Here is a 27,630-nt window from a genome sequence, read left to right as displayed (position 1 = left end):
GGCTCCTAAGATTGATCTTCACGTCTTTCTAGGATTTTGGACATGATATATTGCACCCGTCCACCTCCCGAGTCCCAGACTAGCATTTATCTCAGGGGTGTCGGTTCATTATTTAAATCATCAAATATATTTAAAAAAGAAATATCTTCACAAAAAAAAATAGTTATATTATTTATTTATTATTATTATTAATATTTAAAAAAAATAATAATTTCGCCTGTAATACGGTAGTCCACTCTTATGTTTAACGCATAACCCCTTTTACAAATTCAATTTATTCTGGCACTAAACACTCCAGATATGATTGACTTGGACATTAGTATATTAATCGCATCTCACAAATTTAACAACTTCACTTTGAAAATATGACCATATTAATGTCAACAAAACACACTTGGTATGGCGAAGCTGGATTTTCCTTCCATGTCATTAAATGGCTCGTTAAAATGACAAAACATAAAAGCACATATCGGGTCTTATTTAACTAGCATAATCAAAATCAAATGTAAAGAAATTTTATCGACTACAAAGAAAATATGAATGCATGCATGACTTAACGTACTACACTATATATACAAATTTACATCTCCAACAAACTGAATACATAAAAGACCCGATTATTTACATTATTATGATTTACTACTGTCCGTGCTACAAATTTAGGATGGGGTCGTTAAGCGACCCATCTTGTTACAGAAGGTAACCAAGTATAATCAAATTATTCCCATTTTTCCCATCACGATAACATTTCCCAAATATATTTTACAGTTTAGTACTCATCTTAGTTATCGGTATTCCATTGCAGCTTTGCAGACGAGAGGCTTCATCCAGCCCCTCTCTGCGTTTTACTCCTCCATCCTTGATGGCGTAGTTTCACAAAAGATTTCCTGGCACATTATTATTTTATACTCATATCTTGATTACCACAAACCTTCACCATTTACTACGTTAACACTGTATACTTTAATTTGGATACAACAAATTTCTATCCTAGACCCAAGAATTTAATATATTTACACTATTTAATCTTCGTCCACCTACCGCACAATGGACCTGGACACGTACGACGAGGTGTCAACTATTTCGCCCGTCGCGATACGCCCGATTTATACGGCATTCTTGACGTGTTCATGACATCGGTTCGGTATAGCTAAGTACAGGCTACTACTTCCTTAAAGTACTGTTCGTCACACAGTCTATTATGTACGTACTTATGGTGATATATTTTATACTACTCTCTTGCAGGGTAATTACTTTACGTCACTGATTATTCATAAATAAAAAACACTATCCTACGTTAACTTTTCCTAATTCCTGATGCTTGAGCGCGATCACATTTTACAAACACCGGCGGATGCTCGCGCCATTAAATGACTGTACGTCCGTAGAATTCTAAGTTACCGGCGACCAACAGTTCAACTCCCGATATTCAATTCACGTGTGCTGGCGACCGTCAATTCAGCTCCAACGATTCAAGACAAGTGTCTGGCGACCGTCAATTCAGCTCCGTATATATGGATGAAGCCTTTTTCCCGCGGATTTGTTGACGTCATGCCCCTTAGGGAGGGGGTGGATTTTTAATATCGGTACTTGCACTCCGAATTGGAAGTTAAAATTTACATCAAATTAATCCACTCCGCTAGCATATCTGCTGGATAAAATATGAACTCCAGGTGATCACAGATTTAGGAGATATGGATGGATTTAGCTCCTCACATTTCGCGCCTTTGTAAGCGTCCCTGACAACGTGGTCTTCTTTCAGCCAATGAGATTCAAGCTGTCCGGTTTCCAAGAAATCCAGCCTTCAATTTATTTAATTTGCCAATAAGTATTGATTATTTTTCCATGCGTGACATCTAATAAATTCATTACATCCATCCGCGTACTCATATTAATTTATTACTGATTACTTTTGTAGTTACGAAAATATCTCATCCATCATTCCTTAAGATGGTATCACTGAGTCTCCCATCAAATTTTTACTATTGGCCGGCAAGCGGTCACGTGATTTAAATCTCCACCTGCTCGAACTTAGGCTAGCGAACGTACACTCAGCCGCTGTAATTTTCCATGAGGTCATGGAATTTCCGTCCTACCAAAAATATCCCAAGGTCTTACTCATGTGGTGAGTTTTCTTTGTATGACTCTCCCCCTTCCTCTTTCTGACCAAGACTTATTTGTGGACTCTGTATTTACTTGTACGCCAACTAATGATATTCCCTGCTGTGAAGTAGCTAAAAGTTGTCGGGTTGAGCTAATCCGTCAGGCTCCAGTCTGTCGTCCTTCCTTCGCTCTGATTTCGACATTACCTAAACGAAATATTTCCAAATACACTCCTCTGTATTTCAATAAATGTACCATATTATTTTACCGATCAAATCATGATTGATTATGGGCCTAAGTCACTCGGGTTCATCTTCCTCTTGCCCAGGTAAAAAAAATCTAGTGAGCATCATGATTTTTTTTATTTTATGATGTGTCCATATCATCACTATCATGATTTGACATTGGATCCTCTGTTCTGCGACGGCTATTGATTTCGTCTCTCAACATCTGGTTCCTGACCCTTAACTCCTCGTTCTGTCTTTCGATATCATGGATCGCATTGACAAATTCCTGCACGTCGCTGTCTATCTCTCCACACTCTGGACATGGCCTTGCTTCAATTGGTGTATGGATTACTTGGACTTCTTCTTCCCTTCCGTCATCTTCTTCATCCTCTTCTTCGACATCATCTTCTTCCGGCTCGTCATCTGCTTCCTCTCGTTCATCCTCTGCTTCTAGTCACATCTCTTTGTTTCCTTGTCCCGAATCGAACGTCGGTGCATTCGGGTTCAAGTCGCTGCCACCTATCCTTGCTCTTTGGAACTGCAAGCTCTCCGCTCCTGTCGCTTCCTCATCACGGCCCCGATCATGGATCGCCTCCTTCCATTTTCTCTTGTTCAGCTCTTCTATATACCGCCTAGACTCTTGGTATCTGTCATCCTTCTCTTGACGAGATCCTCCCTGGTAATATCTCGGGTTCCCTTGATTCCAACTGGATACGGCCTATAATTACTTCTCTGTAATCCACGGTATCCCCTGTCGGCTCGAAAGTTTCCTTGGTTTGTTTGCCGGTTGCCTTCCGCAAAATTCCTTGGTCTCGTCCATTGTCGCGGCTTCCACTCCGTATTATATGCTCGACGAGGTTCTGGATCAGTACTAGTTCCCTGGTTCTTCGTACTAGTGGTCTTCGGTTCGATTGTCCGTTCGATATTATTCACCTGTTGGTCCCTGCTCCTAATTTGTCTTGGGTTCGAATGATGCGTTGTGAGGTCTAATTGACGTAATAAAGCCTCCGCATCGACAGCTGTCTGGACATTTGACGCTATCATCATTCGTTGGACCTCGAATGGCAATTGTTTTCCAATGGCACTAATCAATTCTGTTTCGCTCATTGGATTATCAAGCTCCCGTAGCTTGTGAAATTGTGCCACAAAGTAATCTGAGAATTTCGTGGGTGAAGATGTTGAATATCGTCTGGAGTATACTTCCAGCCTTAACTCCTGCTGTTCCTGAATACTCCAGAACTTTTGGAGAAAAGCCCGCCGAAATCCTTCAAAATCTTCAAAAGTATACAAGAAAGCCCTGAACCATACAGCTGGTGCTCCGTCTAGGAATTTCTCGACCGTTCGCAGTTGTCGCTCTACTGGTATTTTATTCTCATTTATATAACCGGCGATTTCCCGGATGAAACCTTTCGGGGTAATATGCCCACGGGCATCGAACTTTGGTGGCTTGTCATCAGACATCTTAATGACGTGTACCACCGATGTCGGGATAGCACTTGATGACGTAGACGACCCATCTCTGTTTTCAAACTTGAAACCGTGTGTATCAGCATGGGATAGGCCTCCTTTCTTATGAATCCCCTGGTTATCATGGGGTTCGTATTCGCGATATTGGAGGTTAAAATCTTGGCTAGACGCTGATGGTTCCAACCTAGCCTTCAACATCTCCAAGTCTTTTCGGATGTCATCCATTCCGTCGGGATTACAACTGGCTATTTCTTTTGTGCCGGAATTTTGCCCATTATACGCCTTGCATTGTTCTAACAAGCGAACTTCCGTGTCGGCAAATGATTGGCCCTGTTCGATTAGATCTTCCGTCCGCTGGAATAACGCTAAGTTTGCGTCTTCGCACTTAGTTATTCTCTGGCTACGGTCTTCTAAATTTATAGTTAGTTCTTCGACTTTGTTTTTCAGTCCTGCTACGATGACAAGTGTACGTGCGGCTTCCCCACGTAACTCGTTCATGCCCTTGTCATGCTTGTCCAAGGTGCCAGCTATCTGCGCGCATTTTTCTTCTACTTGTCCCCGGACGATGTCATTCTCCTTCCGACATTCATCCCGAATTTCCTCTATGTGTGATTCTATGTCTTGTTTATCAGTTAATCGCAGAGCGGCGAGTTCCTTGACACTAGCGTTCAATTTTTCCTTAATGTCTGCGCGTTCCATTTGAGCCTCATCTCTAACGCGGTCAACCTTTTCATTAACGATGGTAATGTACGCATCCATGTGCACTTTTAATTCGTCTTTCGCGAAGTGACATGCTTCCTGGACTTGAGTTAATTTGTCCCTAAGTTCCTGTCCCATCGCTACGCTCGCGGCCTGAACTGCATCTATTTGTGCCTTGAGTTCTGATTTATTTATTTCACACGCAGCCTGTACTCGGTCGATCTTATTCTCTAGTGAAACACTCGCAGCCTGTACTTGGTCGATTTTGTCAACAAGTTCATGTTTAGCTGAAACATTATCGGCCTGCATTTGATCAACTTTATTTTCTAATGAAACACTATTAGCCTGTACTTGATCTATTTTATAAATAATTTCCTGTTTATCCGAAACACTATCGGCCCGCATTTGTTCAACATTCAGAGTTAAATTTCGTATTAAGTCCTCTAACGTGAGAGCTTTCATCTCTCCCTGTCCTACCAATATGTCCTGGGATTGCTCCCCACCGTCGTCAGACATTATAACTTTTCTTGAGAAAGCAAAAGGGCCGATCGGCCTCTCACCTTGCTGCACACGAAGGAATACGCTATTGGGTCTAGGCCCTATCCTATGACATTATACCCCTACACTAACTTTCATTTAACAAAAAAAAATTTTGACTCTAAAACTTGTTTACATTTGCAGGTCATTCAACTTGAATGCTGGATTGCGCCTAAGATTTCACAATAAACCGCTCCAATATGACAACAACAACAACATAAAAAAAAAACAACGATGAAGTTGGAAATCTCCTGCCCTGAAATACGTTAATTTTAATTTATACCATCTCAACCTCTTTTTAAATAACAACTTGAACTGGTGCTCAGTAATATTTTTACCATTTCAAGCCTTCCTAAACAACTGTTTATAATATTCATCTCATGTCCAATGACATTTAAATGGAGTCCTGAATTACCAAAATAATATTAAATTTCATATGGGAAAAGAGAAACATCAAATCTTCGAGCTTATTGAATTTTGAATCATTGCCAAACTTGAAGAGATTAGCAATGGATTATAATAATACACTAGTCAAATCTAGCTCCGTTCGAAACTAACCTTACTCTAGCATGATATTACGTTACAAGTGAACACACACTTGACCGTGATGCGGTCATCAATTAATAAAAATCAAAAATTTAAAAATATAAAATTTTGAAAAAAAGTATAAAAATATAAAAATTGATTAGCAATAAAATTGGCCTCTCTGCCGTTCTTAAAGCAACACTTTGCCGTTCTTAAAGCCCCACTTTGGGCCAGCCATTTTGCACCCGTCCACCTCCCGAGTCCCAGACTAGCATTTATCTCAGGGGTGTCGGTTCATTATTTAAATCATCAAATATATTTAAAAAAGAAATATCTTCACAAAAAAAAATAGTTATATTATTTATTTATTATTATTATTAATATTAAAAAAAAAAATAATTTCGCCTGTAATACGGTAGTCCACTCTTATTATGTTTAACGCATAACCCCTTTTACAAATTCAATTTATTCTGGCACTAAACACTCCAGATATGATTTACATGGAAATATTATATTAATCGCATCTCACAAATTTAACAACTTCACTTTGAAAATATGACCATATTAATGTCAACAAAACACACTTGGTATGGCGAAGCTGGATTTTCCTTCCATGTCATTAAATGGCTCGTTAAAATGACAAAACATAAAAGCACATATCGGGTCTTATTTAACTAGCATAATCAAAATCAAATGTAAAGAAATTTTATCGACTACAAAGAAAATATGAATGCATGCATGACTTAACGTACTACACTATATATACAAATTTACATCTCCAACAAACTGAATACATAAAAGACCCGATTATTTACATTATTATGATTTACTACTGTCCGTGCTACAAATTTAGGATGGGGTCGTTAAGCGACCCATCTTGTTACAGAAGGTAACCAAGTATAATCAAATTATTCCCATTTTTCCCATCACGATAACATTTCCCAAATATATTTTACAGTTTAGTACTCATCTTAGTTATCGGTATTCCATTGCAGCTTTGCAGACGAGAGGCTTCATCCAGCCCCTCTCTGCGTTTTACTCCTCCATCCTTGATGGCGTAGTTTCACAAAAGATTTCCTGGCACATTATTATTTTATACTCATATCTTGATTACCACAAACCTTCACCATTTACTACGTTAACACTGTATACTTTAATTTGGATACAACAAATTTCTATCCTAGACCCAAGAATTTAATATATTTACACTATTTAATCTTCGTCCACCTACCGCACAATGGACCTGGACACGTACGACGAGGTGTCAACTATTTCGCCCGTCGCGATACGCCCGATTTATACGGCATTCTTGACGTGTTCATGACATCGGTTCGGTATAGCTAAGTACAGGCTACTACTTCCTTAAAGTACTGTTCGTCACACAGTCTATTATGTACGTACTTATGGTGATATATTTTATACTACTCTCTTGCAGGGTAATTACTTTACGTCACTGATTATTCATAAATAAAAAACACTATCCTACGTTAACTTTTCCTAATTCCTGATGCTTGAGCGCGATCACATTTTACAAACACCGGCGGATGCTCGCGCCATTAAATGACTGTACGTCCGTAGAATTCTAAGTTACCGGCGACCAACAGTTCAACTCCCGATATTCAATTCACGTGTGCTGGCGACCGTCAATTCAGCTCCAACGATTCAAGACAAGTGTCTGGCGACCGTCAATTCAGCTCCGTATATATGGATGAAGCCTTTTTCCCGCGGATTTGTTGACGTCATGCCCCTTAGGGAGGGGGTGGATTTTTAATATCGGTACTTGCACTCCGAATTGGAAGTTAAAATTTTCATCAAATTAATCCACTCCGCTAGCATATCTGCTGGATAAAATATGAACTCCAGGTGATCACAGATTTAGGAGATATGGATGGATTTAGCTCCTCACATTTCGCGCCTTTGTAAGCGTCCCTGACAACGTGGTCTTCTTTCAGCCAATGAGATTCAAGCTGTCCGGTTTCCAAGAAATCCAGCCTTCAATTTATTTAATTTGCCAATAAGTATTGATTATTTTTCCATGCGTGACATCTAATAAATTCATTACATCCATCCGCGTACTCATATTAATTTATTACTGATTACTTTTGTAGTTACGAAAATATCTCATCCATCATTCCTTAAGATGGTATCACTGAGTCTCCCATCAAATTTTTACTATTGGCCGGCAAGCGGTCACGTGATTTAAATCTCCACCTGCTCGAACTTAGGCTAGCGAACGTACACTCAGCCGCTGTAATTTTCCATGAGGTCATGGAATTTCCGTCCTACCAAAAATATCCCAAGGTCTTACTCATGTGGTGAGTTTTCTTTGTATGACTCTCCCCCTTCCTCTTTCTGACCAAGACTTATTTGTGGACTCTGTATTTACTTGTACGCCAACTAATGATATTCCCTGCTGTGAAGTAGCTAAAAGTTGTCGGGTTGAGCTAATCCGTCAGGCTCCAGTCTGTCGTCCTTCCTTCGCTCTGATTTCGACATTACCTAAACGAAATATTTTCAAATACACTCCTCTGTATTTCAATAAATGTACCATATTATTTTACCGATCAAATCATGATTGATTATGGGCCTAAGTCACTCGGGTTCAATATATATTATTTATTTTATATTTTAGTACTCTCTCTTCCATAATTTTAATGTATGTTCCTATTAAGCACATGTAATTGAGCCATGTATACAAGGATTTTATATTTTATGATTTTCTAATAGAATAAGTTTTAAGTTTGTCAAAAGTGTTCTAATGGTTCTTAAGTCTTTGTTTACGTAAATAACAATTGTTTGAGATTCGGATTTGCTGATGATGCTCTATAGGGGAGCGAAACATGTCCCATATATAACTTTTTAACTAATGAAGTTATTTTAATGTAACAAAATTATAATGTATTGAACAGGTGGATTCATAATAAAACTTTATTATTGTATATTGATCCTCACTCTCCAGTGATGTTGTTGTTTTAAGGCTGCATCGGCCTCTTCATGCATTTTAGCGATGAGAACAATATAATCCCGATGTAGCCAGGTCTACAACAGTTCTGGTATCATTGCTTGGTCAGGTAATTAATGACGAAGTTGAACAGAATTGGACTTGCTGCTGATCTGATGCTCACGAACTTCCTACAGAATAAAGGTTCACACCCACCTGAAGTTATTTAGTGTATAGCTTTCGGTGTTGAGAGTGTTGGAGGACATGTTCAGCTTGTCTGGTGCAGGTCTTTCTGTTTTGTTACCTGTGGGCAACCTGTGCATCTGGGTGTGGGATGAGGTAGGGATGGTGAAACACGGGGTTGGCATGAGGTGATAAGAAATTGTGTACCACCACTAGTACATTCTAATGGTGAAAAATGTTTGACAAGTCTTGAACCGGCCAACAACGGAGTCAGACCATAGACACTTACGCCTTAACAAACAAGGCTACTAGGCAGGCTACATCTGGAGTGGTTTTTAATTTGGTACAGCTTTACAAATTTCCTCCGTGGAGATCTTGATGGAGTTCTTAGTATATTGCACCCTTTCCTAATGGTCTTTTACACTAGAAATGTTAAGGTTTCCCATGCTGTTCAGATTAAAATGCAGAGATTGTTGCAGACTATCTTGTGTGTAATTTCTTTTTCTTGTATTGTTCAGATAAAACACCTTGCCATCTGTGTTTTTGTGCCGGTAAGCACCAGTCACCCCATCAGCTGCCAAGTTTTCCATCGGTTGTTTGCGCTTAACATCTGGGTTTTTCCAGGGGTCTCCTATTCTCCAGTCTGCCCTCCTATATCCTCTTCACTGCTTCGTCGTCAGGCATCCGCTCTCTGATCTACTGATGTTATTTGTTTGATCTGCTGTATCTTGTGAAGATACCCTAATTTCTTCTTAGCTTCCACACCTCAACGGCAAACTCGGGAACATAAATCGGGCAGTGTTGATCAAGCTTCTTTATGGACGCTCTATCCCAGTTACAGCAATAAACCAAAATATGGCTGTGAACTGCTTAAACAAATTTGGGAGGTAAAGTACAGGATGGTAAAAATGAAAGTGACTAACGATAAAAAGCAACTATTACCAAAATTCCAAAACTGGAACTATTCAGATAGATCAGTTATTACCTTTTCATGGAGTCCGGCTCCTTGACTAAATGGTCAGTGTATTGTCCTTCGGTTCAGAGGGTCCAGATTCGATTTCGGGCCGGGTCGGGGATTGTAACTGTGTATAATAATTCCTATGCTTCGGGGACTGAGTGTTTGTCTCAATACATCACATCTACATTTGACATATCACAATACAAATATCCACAGAAACATGCGATAGGGAATACATCCGTCCTTATAGGATTGGCATCAGGAAAGGCATCTAGACATAAAATTAGGCTAAATACTTATAAAGTGTCAGCCCCACATTAGGGAAAATGTCAGGAAAAAGAAGAAAAAACATTTGTTGCATGATACTGCTGCATGCACTTGTTCATTGTTAATGTACTTAGCAATGATTCTCCTAAGCATCCTGCTTCAAGATACAAACTATCCATCCCTTCCACTATAACTAGGTTAATTTGCACCCGATTAACATCGTAAGTGCATAGATTTCAATTTTCAATCTTGCAGGTAGTAATGTTTATGCTTGATGAGTTCTTAAAAAGAAATTTACAATTAAATAGTAATAACTTTATTTTGCAATTTCAGTATAAAATTCACGTTTTTTTTCTTTTATAACTAGCAGTTATCGGAGATAAAGCACAAACTGAAACAGAAAGGTGTTTTGTCCCATCCCCAGAAAACTGCTAGTTGGGAAAATGATTCATCTTTACAGTAAATTGAATGCAAAGTGCATTCAAGGAGGTAGTGGGTTTGACTTGGTGTCCACTTTTCAAACAGGCTAAGTTGAAGCAGTGTGTTCATTTTGGAGGGTGGCAGGTGCACAGTTTTTCAACTTGTTCTACCTGTCTTAAAATCTACCTGCTCCCTATGTAAATTATCATAGTATATTATTACAGGAATATGAAATTCGTAGGAAATAAGTTTCCTAATGGTGAAAGTATTGCTGAAATTGGTTGAGTAGCGCTGATATTAGCTTCCACATACAAACTCTCAAACATTCCTCTCTCTTTAATATTAATTTAGTTTGGTATTGATTTTTTTCAGTCTATGACTTTCGTATTCACTCAACTGAAAATGAGAGGGTATAAATCATGAATAGAAATTCTTCATTCATACATGAAATACATCAGATTTAATATGATCATGAATAGAAATTCTTCATTCATACATGAAATACATCAGATTTAATATGATACTGAACAGTGTATGTGGCCAGACTCAACAGTTTGGTGTATATTAGATGGTGAGGTCTGCTGTTACAAATTAGGTGGCATACAAATATTCCTCTTACAAAAGAAATCCAGATGGCATGGTTAATGTGGATGGTGGCCTTTTTTGTGCGGTAATACTGCTCGACCAAGTAAGGCAACAAAATCTAATGTATAATGTGGTCTGCTGCAGAATAAAGCTCTGGATGAGAATGGAAATGCTGTGAACCGTGTCGATTCGAGTAATAGCAACAGCAATGAGCGGAAGGGAAAACAGCGGAAAACAAAGGTATGTACTTATTTTTATGAGAAAGTACCTGCTTCTTGAACATCTTCAGCTAAAATGTATTCATTTGGGTTAATCTTCAGTGCCAGACTTCTTTTTAATAGACTTATCAAGGTTTCAGTTTTACTTAACCCCTTGATGCAAATCTCGTATATCATATAAACGTACATTTCATCATGTTGCTGACCTCTATGCGTGATATATACCTCTGTAGACTTAACTTCATTTTGTTCTAGTTTGTAAAGTTTTAATGCTGTCAATATAGATATCTGTATGAACTAGCCCAAGTCAGTTTCCTCTTACGTTTAATTGAGATTGAAGTAGTCTCGTCTCTTTCCACTTGGGCACGTGTAGACTACTTTCTGAAGTATTCTAGCAGATGTGTGGTTCACTAAAAGGCATTTCCTTTTGTTTGTTGATGGTATAAATCATAAGCTTCCCATTAATACACACATTCAAGTGATCCATCGAGGACACTGTTTTTAAATAGTTTTCCATGAAGTCTCTGCTTTCCCCACTGTTGCACACATAGCTTGACCTTTCTGATGTGTTCTAGTGGACCTCTGACTGACTACTTGAATTTCAAGCTTACATAGATAGAATGATCTATAGCCTTTCAGTTTATATATATTTTGACCTTATTAGGGAATTCTTATACTATTTTCAAGGCCTTGAAACCTCTTTCAACTCTTATTACTCGACTTGCTCACGGTTTGAGGTATGGCATTGCATGGCACGGAAGTATGGCAGGGAGAAGTTTCATAGACACAGTTTTTTCATGTTAAGGCCCGTATTGATGGATATGACTTGAAATAATACCGTAGTTACAGATCCACCTAATCAATACATCAGAATTGCGATAATTAAAATTAACTCGTGTATTCATTCAAATTTCTTGTCGTACTAGTTTCAACCAAGAAACTGATCTTCAGCTAAACTAATCAAATAATATGTCAAGACACACACAAGAATTGAGTTCATAAAATATCTAAAACATGGTGAATTATGTAGTTAAAAACAAGTTGAAAGGGACTACAAAAAATGCAATGAACAACAAAATGAGCTCAAAATTACAATCGGTGGAGTTAAATAATTATAAAACATCCATAATGTTACTGGCAATATGTTATCTCAAGATCTTGAAATGATAGGGTTAAAATAAAGGGATTTCAAAACTTCAGAATTAACACGTGGTGCTTGCCAAGGTACATTTTACATTTTATACTGATCAAACTGAAGGAAAAAATACTGGGTAAGGCACAGTCAGAAAGGGATGCCAGACTTCCTGAAAAAATTCAAGACTGTTGGTCAGCACACAAGCAAATTGATTGAAACACCTATGTTCGGTGAAGTGGTATCTCTGGACAACTTTTCCCTCATTCTAAGATTGCTTCACTTTTTTGGCAACAGCCCGCAACCTCCAGGTGATAAGACATTACAAAATAAGGCCCTTAATGAACTATTTCAGACAATTTTTTAAATCTATATTCTACCCCTTCCAAAATATCTGCATTGGTGAGTCTAAAATTCTTGGATAGGTTGCTTCAATGGAAATGGTACATTTCATCAGAATGACACGAGTTTGAAGTAAAGATGTTTATACTTAGCGACAGTGAAACTTGGTGATAAAGATATTGATTCCCATAGGGAACCAAATTTATACATTCAGGCCTTCCTTAAAAAATAAGAAAGCATGGTTACATTTAAAATTGTTTCATTAGTTGTACTTTTCCTTCTGGTAGTACAGAAAAACACCCCTGTTTTCAGTTATGTACCATAAGTATATATTTCGGCTCATTGTTTTAGAGTACAGTGGAACCTCGATTCTCTGTTTATGGAGGGACTCCCCAAAAAAATACAACACGGGAAAACGGAAAATCCGGGAAGGAATGGGCCATCAGCAATTTGGCCTAACATCCCAAAAAAAAAAAAAAAAAAAAAAAAGTCTCAAGCATGGAAGTCCACGTCGCCATTATTGTTTATTATATTGATGGGTGAAATCTTAAAACTTCTAAAACAGAGTATTGTTAGTGATGAAGTGAATGCTTTGCTATTTGGAGATGACGTGGTGATTTGGGGAAAGGGAGAAAAGGAAGTACAAAGGAGACTGGGCATTTGGAATAAAAATCTGGAGGAGTTTGGAATGGTAATTAGTAAAAAGGAAACTATAGTCATGCACTGTGGAAAAGAGAAAAAGAGAAGCCAAGTGAACAAACACTGAGAACGGTAGAGAATGTACAATAGTTCACATATCTGGGTAGCAATATTAATGGAAGTAACGAAATCAACACTGAAATTAATAACAGACTAAGTAAAGGTACAACATTTTACCATCAAGTCAGCTTTTATGGGATGACAAAGTACCCAACAGAACGAAATTAACATTATATAAACAGTATTTCATACCAATTGTAACATACAGACTAGAAACACTGGTAACTAATAAGAGACAACAAAATAGTAAGATCCAAGCAGTAGAAATGAAATTTTTAAGAACATTGGTTGAAAAGATATCAAGAGGTAGAATTCAAAATATTAAAAGCAGAGAAGAACTAAATATTGAACTGTTAGTACAGAACATACAGAAAACAAGACTGAGATGATTTGGACATGTAAAAAGAATGGGAAAGGAACGGGTAGCAAGAAGGGAGTTGGAAAGAGAAGTTAAGTGAGAGAGACCAGTTGGAAGACCGAGAAGAAGCTGGATGGATCAGATTTGGAAGGACATCAGGGAAGCTGGATTGGATGTGGCAGAAGTAATGCAGCAGGAAAAGTGGAAGGACAGAAAGGAGCGGAGGAGCTTGTTAACCACACCCAGGAGACTGGAGTGGGACATGATGATGATGATCATCATCATCATCATCATCATCATCACCACAAAAATGAAATATGTATACTAATAATCTTACAAACACCCCTAAACCAAACAGAACCAAACTAGATCCCCAGTGGGCCTTCCGCCCACCAAGCGACCGCTGCTCAGTCCGAAAGCCTGCAGATTACGAGGTGACGCATGGTCAGCGTGACGAATCCTCTTGGCAGCTATTCTTGGCTTTCTAGACCAGGGTCGCCATCTCACAATTAAATAGCTCCTCAATTAAAGGTACTGGTAAAGGTAGAATGAGTGAACCTGGAACCAGCCCTCGTATCCAGGTAAAAATGCCTGACCTGGCCGGGAATTGAACCCAGGCCCTCCAGGTGAGAGGCAGGCAAGTTCAGACCGCGGTGCTGGCTTCAAATATTAATTACCGGTACGTGACTTAAAAATCTTGAAACTTTATAATTCGGTTTTACCTGGGAAACCCTCATTTTCCTCTGAAAACTTCTTTCAGTTCAGCAACTTTGATCAGCCAAACTCTTTCGAAAAATCTACCCGTAACGCCAAGCCAAACAACAATCTATCACAAGTTGTTTTTAATTCTCTTATGTAATAAAATAAAAAGCCTTTGCTGGCAGGACCGAGTGTTTACAGTGCACTATGTCTTCTGGTATAGGCTAGAGCAATTTTGCTACTTTCATAGACCTGTCTGTCTTATCCTTGGCTTTGACAATATGAAAGTGACTGAGGTATGAGCGATGCTAGTAATGCCATTCCTTATGCAGCCAGTCCCTGCCATGAATGGTGTGAAAATGTTGCTCATAGGGTCGATTGATGCATGCATTTCAGTGGGCTTGGCAGACTGATATGTAATAGCAACTCTGGCTCGGTGAGGAAAGCAACGGGAAACTACCTCGCTCCTCATTACCCTAGTACGCCTCTTCAGTGATGCCTAGGCCATCTATGACAGCTGATGGCAGAGCTGTTGAGGATCCCACGAGCGGAATCGCTGACGGACTGTACATACATACATAATAAAATAAAGCAAATTAGATACAGAAGCGCCCAACATGATGGCAAAATTTTTTTTTAAATCTTTCATTGTAATTTGGTCACCGGTATACTGTTCGTCAGTTTATGGAAGTCTTGTACCGCGAAAATTATACCTAACGAGACTTTTAAAGGTTACGTTGAACTTGAGAATATTGTTTCGAATGTATCGATTCTCAAGTTCTGGAATGCATTATATTCAATTCTTTCAGTCACTAATCACAATCAATTGGAAAGAGAAAAATTATCATTAACACTTCAGAAATTATGATTATTCACGACCTTCAACTCGGCTGGCAAGCGCGCTTGCTGTATGAGTCGGTACAAGTGCGAAATGTTAGAGTGAAATGACTGTGGTTTTTATAATATTGTAACAGAACAACGTGAAATTCCCAGTCTTATATTAGGACCAAAAACAGTAATAGGCAATCGCGAAACCTCCCATGGCTATATGTATGTAAGGTGCAACATCTTTTCTGGTCTTGATAACCTAATCATATACAATAATATTAAAATTCTAAATTTGTGTTATTTAAGGAGCAGTTTCGATTCCTGCCTGAAAGCCCAGTGATTATACAGTGTCCTGAGGCAAGTGCCGAATACCTGTTCGGCGATACACTTGAAAAAAGTAAAAGAGGAAAACAGAAAAAAGAAAAAGTAAATGAACATCTAACCCTGGACATAATGTAGACGTTTTTCCAGTACGAACATTTGACGAAACACTTTCAGTCTTCAAGGAGGGCTGTTGAAATGCACTCTGTCTCTTTCCAGTTGTTGTGGACACTGCTCTATGATTTCCAAGGATACTGTAAGCAATACCACCCGAATGCGATGCTAAGATGGTCCCTTACTCAAGTTCACCGCTGATCGTTTTTCCACTACACTACTTCCTCAAATTACCGCAATGACGGGACGTTAACATCAAAATCGGCAAGTATGCCGTATTGAAATAATAACATTAAGTTATTTATTAGACCACCTAATCAATACAAAATCGTCTTGGATGATTTACATAAATTTGTTAGCTAATAGTGGTACATGTTTCGCCTTCCCTGAAGGCATCATCAGCCATAGTCTTAACCTTAAATTAAAAATAAGCGTCTAAATAACATGTAGTAATGAAATGAATTTTAAAATCTTGAAGAGATTTGAAGTAAAATAACATTAAAAATAACAATGATGGTTTGAAAATACAATGTGATGAGATACAATAGTGGAAGTATTAACAAAATTAACATTAGAAGGCTGCTAAAATAAGTACAATGGATAAAACAACAGATTGTTATACAACGAGTAGTAAGATTGCATAAAAGTAAAGTTGATAGTCTGGCGGTTATAATTAGATGATGGCGAAAAATCTTATATAATCAAAGTAAAGAAGAGAGAATAAAAGTCAAAGTTAGTCGAGAGATCCGAAGTTAATCATGATCTTGAAGATAAAAGACGAAAGTCAGATGCATATGGTGAAGTTGTAGAACACGTTGAGGATATGAAGTTGGTGAATAGAAGTTGAAGAACAGTTTCAAATAGGATCACTATGGACCATCTCAAAATTTTGAAGTGATGTTCAAATGTTGCAAATTGTGAGCTTGCAGATATTCAAGTTGAAAAAGCATATAAAAGTGGAATCTGTAAATGGAAGCAAGAAACGTAGAGTTAATTGTGTGAAAAGATATTTGAAAAATATTGAAGTAGAATCGCATGCACTTACCATTTGACGGTGACAAAGATAGCTTGCAATATTATGAGTTAGAAGTATTTGCAACAGTAGACTTCTTGCTACGTGTGTTATAACTGAAGTTTTGTGCTGGAGGGGGATCTGTTTGCGTTGACGTAACTATTGGAGGGGGGCTGCTATTGGTGGGAGGGAAGGAAGAGAGTGTATTACTGCGCGTGTTGTAACGGTGTAAGGCTATTGGAGGGAGCGATGTTACGGTGGGTGTGGCTATGGGTTTATTGGTTGTATTTGAATTAGAGGTACTAGCGGCGGGGGGAAGGGTTGGGGGGTATATTAGCTGTAGGGGAGGTGGGAACTCTAATTGATGAGAGGTTGAAGATTTTTAAGAATTTGTTGGTGAGGGAAGTTGATTCTCGTAATAAAATAAGAATCTGTTCATACAAGGGGCTTTTTTTATCAATAGTGTCATTTAGATTTTTATCTTTATTAAAATGTTGGTCGAGGAAAATAAATAAGTTTTCATATTCTGTCATGAGTTTGCTTTTATCGACTCTTTTTAGGATATGGAGGTCTTGTTCTATTGTGGTGAATTTATGCCCGGTGTCCCTCATATGGTTGGCCATTGCGGAGAATTTGTTGTGTCTTTGGGCATTGTAATGCTCGGCGTATCTGGTAGAGAAGCTGCGGTCAGTTTGGCCAACATAAGAAAAATTACATGTAGAGCATTTCAATCTGTATATTCCTGATCCAGAGTAACTATTGTCTGTGATGTTAATAGAGTTGTGATTGAAGAATAAATTACGATTAGTGTTTTTTGTTGTGTAGGCTATTTTTATTTCGTGCTTCATTAATGAATTGGTTATCGGGTAAATGCTATGGTTAGTGAACGTGAATTTAGCGTATTTTGGTTTGACGGGTTTTAATGGAGATAAATTGGTAGCTAGTTTCAGTTTGGTTTTATTGATGATTTTATCAATCATACTCGTGTTAAATCCATTGAATTTAGCTATTTCCTTGATGAATAGTAATTCTTTCTTTAAATTAATAGAGGACATAGGGATCTTTAATGCCCTATATATTAAACTGTGATAAGTGGCTTTTTTATGTGAGTTGGGATGTAAAGAATCATTTTTTATGGTTGTTGGAGAAAAGGTGGGTTTTCTGTATATTTGGAAGTCGAATTTGTTCAATGCTCGTGTGATTTTGATATCTAAGAAGTTCAAAGAGTTATTGAAATCTTCTTTAGTGAATTTAATATTATTATCTAAGTTGTTGAGGAATGATAGTATGTTATTGCTGTTGTTGATTTGTTTATCAATGATAGCTATGGTATCATCAACATAGCGATGCCAAAGACAGAGTCCGTTGATGTTATTAATAATCTTACTATGTTCGAGATTATCTAAGTATATATCGGCTAGTATTCCAGATAATGGGTCTCCCATCGCTAGACCTTCTTGTTTGTAAATTTTCTTATTGAAGGTAAAATAGTTGTTGTCTAAAACGAAATTAAGTAATTTTAACCATTCATCAATTTCGATTTTACTCAATGTGCTATGTTTCAACAGATTGTTTTTTATGATGTTAATAGTATTGTTGATAGGGATATTAGTATACATGTTGGTGATGTCAAAAGAACATAAAACGTGGTTTGGTTGTAGACTGAACTTATTTAGGGAATTACAAAGTTCGATCGAGTTCTTTATGGGGTTGGAGTTGTGAAATTTGAAGTGTTTTTTTAGGAATTTGTGTAGGAATTGAGAGGTTTTATAGGTAGGACTATTGATACTATTAATTATAGGCCGAATGGGGACGTCATTTTTATGAATTTTGGGCAGTGATCTGACTGTAGGTAATTTTGGGTTCATTACAGTTAATTTCTGATGATCTTGATCATTTAAAATGAAGTTAGAATTTTTAAGAAGGTTCTTTAAGTTACGCTGTATTTTGTTTGTTGGATCTTTGTTAATTAAGGTATAGGTATTGTCTGAAAAAAAGTTTCAGTTTTATTGATGTAATCTTGTTTGTTCATTATTACTATGGTGTTGCCCTTATCTGCTTTTGTAATTACTACGTTGTTGTTATGGATTTTGGATTTCAGGTTTATAATTTGTTTCGAGACATTGTAGTTATTATTAGATGTTATCTCATTAATCAAAGTTGGGAGTTTCTTTTTTACTTCATATCGTACGTCATTCTGTTTATCAATTGGGATTTGTTTATCGATATTAGTTTCGGTTTCAGCGATGGTAGTGATGATGTCTTCTGCCTTTTTGTGATTAGGCCAATTATGTTTGATGCCTTTATCTAATAGATTTAATTCTTGGTTAGAGAAGGTTGCATTAGATAGGTTGATTGTAGTGGGAATGTTAGTCAAATGGGAAGGGGACACTTTGTTGTTTGTATTTTGGTCAGGAGTTTTACATTTGTTTTCTTGAAGATAAAGTAATTTATGGTTTAGGGTTTTCTGTTTCTTGTCTAATACGTAAGATAGTTTGAGGTCAGTGTACCTTAAAAATGAGCTCCATTCGAGTGGGGGTAATTTCTGAGAGATGGTCAAATGAGTCCTATATAATTGTAAATTTAGTAGAGATTTCTTCTTGTATAATAGTTTAATTTCATTTTTCAACCATATGTTGTTTACTTTCTTTTGAGTGGCATTAGATTTTGAATAGGGATGACTTTTTCTTTGTAAAGATTTGAGAAATTTAGGTACCAACTCTAATTTCAAGCAATCTTTAAGAAACTTGATATCTCTAGAAATCTTGCCTATTTTAATTTTTAGGTTCAAGTACTTGTTAGGTTTTACTATTGCCTGGTTGGCATTGACATTACATGTAATAAATATCATTTTGGTCCGTATTGATGATATTTGATTGAAATAATAACATTAAGTTATTTATTAGACCACCTAATCAATACAAAATCGTCTTGGATGATTTACATAAATTTGTTAGCTAATAGTGGTACATGTTTCGCCTTCCCTGAAGGCATCATCAGCCATAGTCTTAACCTTAAATTAAAAATAAGCGTCTAAATAACATGTAGTAATGAAATGAATTTTAAAATCTTGAAGAGATTTGAAGTAAAATAACATTAAAAATAACAATGATGGTTTGAAAATACAATGTGATGAGATACAATAGTGGAAGTATTAACAAAATTAACATTAGAAGGCTGCTAAAATAAGTACAATGGATAAAACAACAGATTGTTATACAACGAGTAGTAAGATTGCATAAAAGTAAAGTTGATAGTCTGGCGGTTATAATTAGATGATGGCTTATTTTTAATTTAAGGTTAAGACTATGGCTGATGATGCCTTCAGGGAAGGCGAAACATGTACCACTATTAGCTAACAAATTTATGTAAATCATCCAAGACGATTTTGTATTGATTAGGTGGTCTAATAAATAACTTAATATTATTTTTTCAATCAAATATCATCAATACGGACCAAAATGATATTTATTACATGTAAAGTATGCCGTAGCCGTACTTTCGGGAGATGCAGTTTCTTGAAAAACGCATGATCCTGGCTTTAGCATTCATAGGATTGAAATTTCTGGACGGTTGATCTGGGAAATAGTTTCTTCGAGGAACGGATAGTGCGGGATTTTTCAATGCGATTTGCTTACAGTTCTCACAGGACCACGTGATTTGAACGAATAATACGGGAAAGCATAGTTTCCGGGAACGTGTAATCTAGGTTCTGCTGTATATAGAGTTTTCTATGGGAGGGTTATTTAACCAGTAGACCTTCTATCTCTTCTCTGGTGCCATCAATATGAGCAAAGATAAACATTTCCCCAAGACTTACCATTATACTTGGAATTCTTGGGAAATCTGTCGATGCACTATTATAGGAAAGAAGTGTGAAATGGTTATCTTTCAAGTTAACCCAATCGCATCATTTGACGACCCTAGCTTGCAAAAGTTATTTGTGGCATATGAATCCAATGACGAGCTCAGCTCGCGGCGATGCACTGCTGTAGATCATTAAATGTAGTTTGGACATGTGGCTTTGGTTATTTCCCGTACTCCAGGTTATCACACATTTCTGGAACAAGAGATAAAACAATCTTTGTTCGTTATTTCGTTCACGCCAATTGCAATCATGGCGTCGAGCAGATGTGTTGGTGTTAATGAAGATGGAATACGATAGCTAATAGTATTTTAGAGAGTGACTATGGAGACAATGGTGTTTGTGATGACAAAATAGACCCTGAAGGTCTTAGTTCAAGTTAGAGTGATGCGTGTAATAGTGCCTTTTGACATGGAAAGTGATACAAATAACGGTGGGCCAAGTCTTTCGAAACGAGTTCAGACCTCAGCGCAGATTAACTTGAATGACTGGAACTGGATAAAAAGTGACAATATCCCTGTTGTACATACTCTATAATTACAGATGCTTACAGTTTTCAGGTGGGCATTCTGTAAAAGACACCACTAAGTGTTCATTTATTACTCAAACTCTGTATTCTTCTTCTATGAGTTAATGTAGAGTGGGTGTGGTGGTGCATACTGAATACACATTCTGGAGCGGATATGTGGTTGTGCACAGAGCTAATTCTTGCTAAAGGAAATCGTTGGCAGAGTATGCAGTATTTCAGTTGGAGAAACATGAGTCACACTAACCTGTGCTGGAAGCTGGGATGACTCAAGACAGCGATGAAGAGGAGTGTAAATAAGGTAGGGACCCTTTCCGGAGGCAGTCCTACTCGGGGAGTGGGGTCCCTGTTGATGTAAGTCCCAGAGCACACTGACCCGGTGTGTAACATCTGGTAAGGGTCCCAGCTCAGTGTTACAGGTGAAGATCTCGACGACTTCTACAGCGGGGAAGGTGGACTTCGGTACGATGGATATGGCGGAAGAGGCAGCCCTGTATTCAGGGATTAATATCAGTACAACCTCCTGCCGTGTAGGTTGAGGTGACTGGACCTCAAAGGCTAAGGGAGAAAACCCTGAAAGAAAATCTCCATCTCAGCAGGTCAACAGAGAGATTACTGAAGAAGTTCCTTTCAAGAATAACACGAGCCTCGGATGTAGGAATTCACAACATCAGTTTGGTGCGAATGACTGTTTACAGCCCGATGTTACACCAGCTACCCAAACTGAATTAAGACAAGGTATCAGAGTGGGAACATTAAATATCCTGACATTGACAAACAAAACTGAAGAGTTGGTCAACCTCGTGGAAAGGAGGAAACTTCTGATCATGGGCCTGAGTGAAACAAAGTGGAAGAAAACTGGGAAAATGAATATCAGATTGGACAATAGTCTCTACTGGTCTGGAAATGAAGTGGTCTTAAGAATGGAGTAGGATTTTTAATACATAAAGGCATAGATGCTGGTAGTGAAGTTGAGTTTGTTACTTGTTCATCTAGGAACAATGTGATCAAAGTCTATGCTCCACAGGTAGGATGCTCCAAAGAGGAAAAGGCCAACTTCCTTAATAACTTGGAAGAACACACTATGGCAATCTAATTGTAATGGTTGATTTTAATTCACAAATTGGCTCACAACGGACAGGATATGAATCCACACTGGGTCCTCATGGAATGGGAAACTGAAATGAAGAGGGGGAATATATGCTAAATCTATGCATGAGAAACAACCTGATAGTAACACTTGGTTCAAGAAAAGGGACTCACATAAAATCACAAGATATAGCTGGTATGATAAAGTAGGTACAGTAATAGATTATATTCCGATAGATCAAAATGTATGGAAAAATGTCAGTGATGTCAAGGTCATTCCAAGTGAAAACCTCAGTGGAGACCATAGACTGTTGGTTGCAGTCTGTAACAGAAGAGTTCCAAAAATAAAAAACTCAGCGACTAACGAGCCAAGTGTGAAGGAAGAATTCAGGGTGTCCGCATGTTGTTGCCGAGAGAACTGAAATTGGTAGATGAAGAATGGGATACTCTGTGGTTGGTACAGCAGAAAACGTATGTAAACGGCAGAATCAAATAAGAAAACCTAAAGAAACTGCCTGGTGGAATGATGATATTGAAAAGGCTATCAGTGACAGAAACCGTGCAACAAGATCCTTATATCAAGCAAGAACATGGGGAGATCGGCATGAAATAGAAGAGAAGCTGTCACTTTACAGAAAGAAAAAATTACAGGTCAAGCAGTTGGTTGTAGCTGAAAAGCAGAAATGCAAGGAAAATCTGGCTACCAAAATAATGCAGGATGGAAATAAAAAACTGTAATACAGTATTGTTAAGAATAGAACAACTCAAAATAAATCTATCCAACTTGTAGACCTTCCTGATGGTGAGGTGACTAGGGATAAGAACAAAATATTACAGGAGTTCCAAAGGCACTTAGAAACTTTGCTGAACTGTTATGAAAATGTCACTCTAGTAGACGACTAACCTTATGATTTTGGCAGCACAAATACTACTAGTCTGACATGGTTAGACGTAAACACAGCAATATGTAAGCTGAAAAACAACACATCATCTGGATCATATGAATTAGTGTTGAGATGATCAAAGTACTAGGAGAGGTTGGTGAGCAGTGGATGTACAGGGTGCTAAATAGAATCCGGAGAGAGAATCATCCCATCATCTCATCATCCCATTGTTGAAAAAGGGTGATAGAAAGAAATGTACCAACTACAGAGGTAAACTCTGCTGTCACATGGCCTCAAAATCTTTGAATCCATCCTTGAGAGCAAGATTAGAAAATATGTTGAACCTACACTTGAGGAAGAACAACCTGGATTTAGACCTCATACATAAACTATACACCTCATTTTTGTTACCAGAATGCTCTATGAGAAGTATTGGGAGAACTGGTTTTCTCGATATGACCACGTACCACGCAGGCTATATGGAAATGTTTGAGGCATAAGAAAGTGCCCGATGACATCATAGCACGAGTACAATTATATGATGAAACCAAGTGTTTTCTCCAGATCCAGGGTGGAAGGTCAGGTTTGTTTGAAACGAAGAGTAGAGTCTAGCAAAGAAGTTGTTTTTCACCACTTCTCTTCATAATCTTTTTTTTTTTGCTAGGAGCTTTACGTCGCACCGACCCAGATAGGTCTTATGGCGACGATGGGATAGGAAAGGCCTAGGAGTTGGAAGGAAGCGGCCGTGGCGTTAATTAAGGTACAGCCCCAGCATTTGCCTGGTGTGAAAATGGGAAACCACGGAAAACCATTTTCAGGGCTGCCGATAGTGGGATTCGAACCTACTATCTCCCGGATGCAAGCTCACAGCCGCGCGCCTCTACGCGCACGGCCAACTCGCCCGGTCTCTTCATAATCATAATGGATGAAGTTTTAAATAAGAAAATATGTTAATAAAACCACCTTTCCAATACACAATAGTCCTTTATATTTAGGATAAAACCATTTAATTACAAGTAGGACATGTTTCGCTCAATCTTAGTGAGCATCATCAGCTATAGATTACATAATCCATGGTGGGTCAGGGCCCTGATCCTAGTACATATAACGAAAAAACGTCTAATATACATTGATAAAATACGAATTTTAAAAATTTAAAAATAATAAGATTATATTATGTCTATTAAAACAAATATTCATCATTAAAATTGCTTAAAATGTAAGTGGAATGAATGACATGAAATGTTACTACCATAGTAATAATCTTTGCTCAATTGCATTAGACTGTTTATGATTAAAAACTGTTATTCACATAAGGGTGAGCTCTTGTAATGAACTATGATGTTTTTAAAAATAAACATGAGGAGGAATGCTAAAATCACATGTATTGGTTGAAAAAACTCACTGCACTGATGATAAAACGTTGTGTGGATTGGCGTAAATAACCTTATGGGACTTCCTCACGTTGTGTTTCAAACATTATTATATTTTGTGTAGTAGTGTGCAAGCAGCAAGTCAGTGGCCATCAAACCTCAGTAAACAACCAAGGGACTAATCTCCCCTCAATTTACACACGGGATACACCCGATTTATATTATTTCACCTACGAGATCAGTAGATCTCCATTTGAAGCCCAATATTAACACACTACTAGTTAGGGGCGCGCAGCTGTGAGCTTGAATCAGAGATATAGTGGGTTCGAGTCCCACTGTCGGCAGCCCAGAAGATGGTTTTCCGTGGTTTCCCATTTTCCCACCAGGCAAATGCTGGTGCTGTACCTTAAGGCCACGGCTGCTTCCTTCCCACTCCTAGGCCTTTCCTATCCCATCGTCGGCATAAGATCTATCTTTGTCGGATTGACGTAAAGCGAATTCTAAAAATTTTAAAAAACCCACGAGGTCACTTCACTCTTAGCCCCATAGGGTCTACTGAGGCAAGGGAACCGTCTTTACACCACCCCAAATATTCTTTCTATTTCTGACCTTGTTGCTTTATGGGCTTGATCAGCAACTTGCTCTGCAGCTGTTTCGGCATTAAGTACTGGAGTCAGCAGGTAACGACGACAATGATAGCCATTGTCTCCCAGGAGTAGGCCTATGCCTTCTGGAATGTCTCCCGTTTCGAAGCGAGTACGGACTCGTAAGTTAATGAAGATATTGCTATTGTGAGCAGATCCTAGCCATCTTGCTACGATATTTAGGGACTTGAGCCGAGCATCACAAATAACTTGAATATTTAACTAAAATCCCATGACGATTCCTATAAACTTCTGTGTTATCACCCCGCAGGAGATACTATAGGTATGTGGGTACAATCTATAGCACCTAGAACACCAGGGAAATGTTGTACATCGAAAAAAACACTTATGATTTTCCTCACATCAATTTGTTTGGAAGGAATTTTGATAAACTCTTCTTTCAGTGCAGCAATAAGATTAGACACACTATGAATGGCTCTGCAGACTGTTGCTGCGTCTACATGCAGTAAATCACCAACGACTAACTGAAAACTTCCCGTGGCAAAGAATCTACAAGTTAGTAATAACCTGTGCATTGGAGACAAAGGTTTGTTCTCTTTTCGGTAGGTTTGACTAGAATATCACGCAACCCGAGTTCTAGCTGTTCCACGGTATCTTTTCCCAAGCAATCCCTCAGTTTAAACTTATCGCTCATTTCCTCTTTCACAGAACACACAGGGAGCCAGACGAAATTGATCATTTTCATCATCCGAAGATATATCAGAGCAATCAGACATCTGTAAAATATGAACGAGATAGATAATAACGTAAGCAATTTATCAAGGTTATGTTATAGAATTATTAGCCTGCGTTACACTGCAGTAAGAAGCGTAATATTGCCTATATACAGCCAACTATAGCTACCAATGTATGAGTTTAGACTTCATTTATCGTAACAACACAGGTAACATTTTATTAACAATCAGCTGTTCTTGCATCTCAAGTAGAAAGAAACTCCTTGAACTGAGATCAAAGAGTTTGATCAGAGAAATTTTTCCAGTCAAAGTTGATCTTGGTTCAGTGCGAATTGATCTCAGATTAACCTCTTAGCTGGGTATTATTGAAGTGCTTGGTGTAACCTGCCCTGTGTATTTCTTCAGCAGATTGTTCTTACATGGCAGGATAGGCAGAAAAGTTAGTAAGATCATGAATATCATTCATCTGTGATACAAAAAGTAAAATAAAGGAGTTTTAATTAATTTAATGTTAGAAAAATATTCAATAATTTTTACGTTAACTGCAAGGTCATTTACCTGGTTGAAATTTGAATGTTTTGTTCATATGTTAGCACCTAAAATTAAAACAAATAAAATAAAGGAATATTTATGAATTACACATCATGCTAGTAACATTGTGGAATATTTTACGTTAACTTCACGGTCAGCTACATCATTTAGCTCACTAGAACTGCAGCAATTTGTCTCGGAGATAATTTTCGAAAAGTAAGGGGTTGCGATACTATCCGTTTTGGAGAAGTACATAATGTTTTCTGGTTTATGAACTATCCCCTGCAGCATTAGAAGTCCAATTAGAGTTTTTATCTCAGTTGGATTTGTATCCACCCAATCTCTCGCTTGTGACCATGGTTTCAAGTTCGGATGGGCTTCTATAATCTGTTTAGCATACACATTGGTCTGTCGGCAATAAGTTGAAACATATCGTCACCTATGAAATCTTCAAAATATTCCAACCCATCGGATTCATCGTCAAAGTCCACATTTACACCACTAGCACCAGAAAATATTAAATTCTGACGCGAAACACCACACGGCGGGAAAGGTTGAAATATTTCTAGCACTTCGCCTTCATCCAGTTCGTCTTGTTGTTCACCTTGTTCTTCATTCTCTTTCTCTGAACCACTTTCACCATCAGACCCACCTTCATATGTATCAATCCACTCATCTTTGGATTTCTGAGAAGATAAATCGTCAGAATCATTCTCAAAGTGTTGAATAATCTTGTCTTCTTTGAGCATTTCGAACTTACGCTTTGGACTAGATGCTGCCATATTTGACCTAGTGCGGACAAGTAGCACCACATAGTTGTAAAGTAAAAACAAATAAGCTTCAAGAAGCGTGACATGTGGTATTTGCTGTCATCGAGTAGGAAAAACATGAATTAAGACAATACACGACGCGGCACGTAGCTCGTCATACCCACGAGATATTCGCGGTAAAGGGCGAGTATGTATATATTAGTCATGCCCATTACCCTGTAATATTCAGCGTACGAATATATACATCATGCCCAGTGAAGAGGTTAACGTTTATTCAATACAAATGTCAGCGTTTTGCGTGAACCGAGATCAATTTCGTCTCTGATCTACGTTCAAATGGTTTGTACAATCGGCCCTTAGTGTTTACTGGACATTTTTTGTTTTTTTTAAATTCTGCCATAGACCCCCAAGACAAGATTGTTTTCTCTGCCATTTAGTAGGCCTAGAGTAAACAAAATGTTGGAATTGATGAGCAAGCAACGACGGGCACAACACTATTTTTTGGCAACGTGCATCCGCCTATGGAACATTGGAATCTGATTCTGCCTCTCAGTATGG

The 27,630-nt window shown here is 38.0% G+C and overlaps 1 protein-coding gene across 10 annotated transcripts in view; it reads left to right on the top strand.

Annotated features, from left to right (window-relative positions):
* The window catches only part of tyf (twenty-four), a 486,874-nt gene that overhangs the window by 419,909 nt on the left and 39,335 nt on the right, over window positions 1-27,630 (top strand). For 8 of the 10 annotated variants that reach the window (XM_067158829.2, XM_067158820.2, XM_067158825.2 and 5 more), the window contains one exon: window positions 11,057-11,152. The exons of the other annotated variants lie outside the window; for them this stretch is intronic. In XM_067158829.2, coding sequence (XP_067014930.2) covers window positions 11,057-11,152 — 96 coding nt within the window. The remainder of the gene's footprint in view (window positions 1-11,056; window positions 11,153-27,630) is intronic. 10 annotated transcript variants of the gene reach the window in all.

Source organism: Anabrus simplex, chromosome X (genome assembly GCF_040414725.1).
Source record: "Anabrus simplex isolate iqAnaSimp1 chromosome X, ASM4041472v1, whole genome shotgun sequence".
In the NCBI taxonomy this organism is placed as follows: Eukaryota; Metazoa; Arthropoda; class Insecta; order Orthoptera; family Tettigoniidae; genus Anabrus; species Anabrus simplex.
Note: the sequence above shows the minus strand (reverse complement) of the source record. Positions and strands in the feature narration are given on the sequence as shown.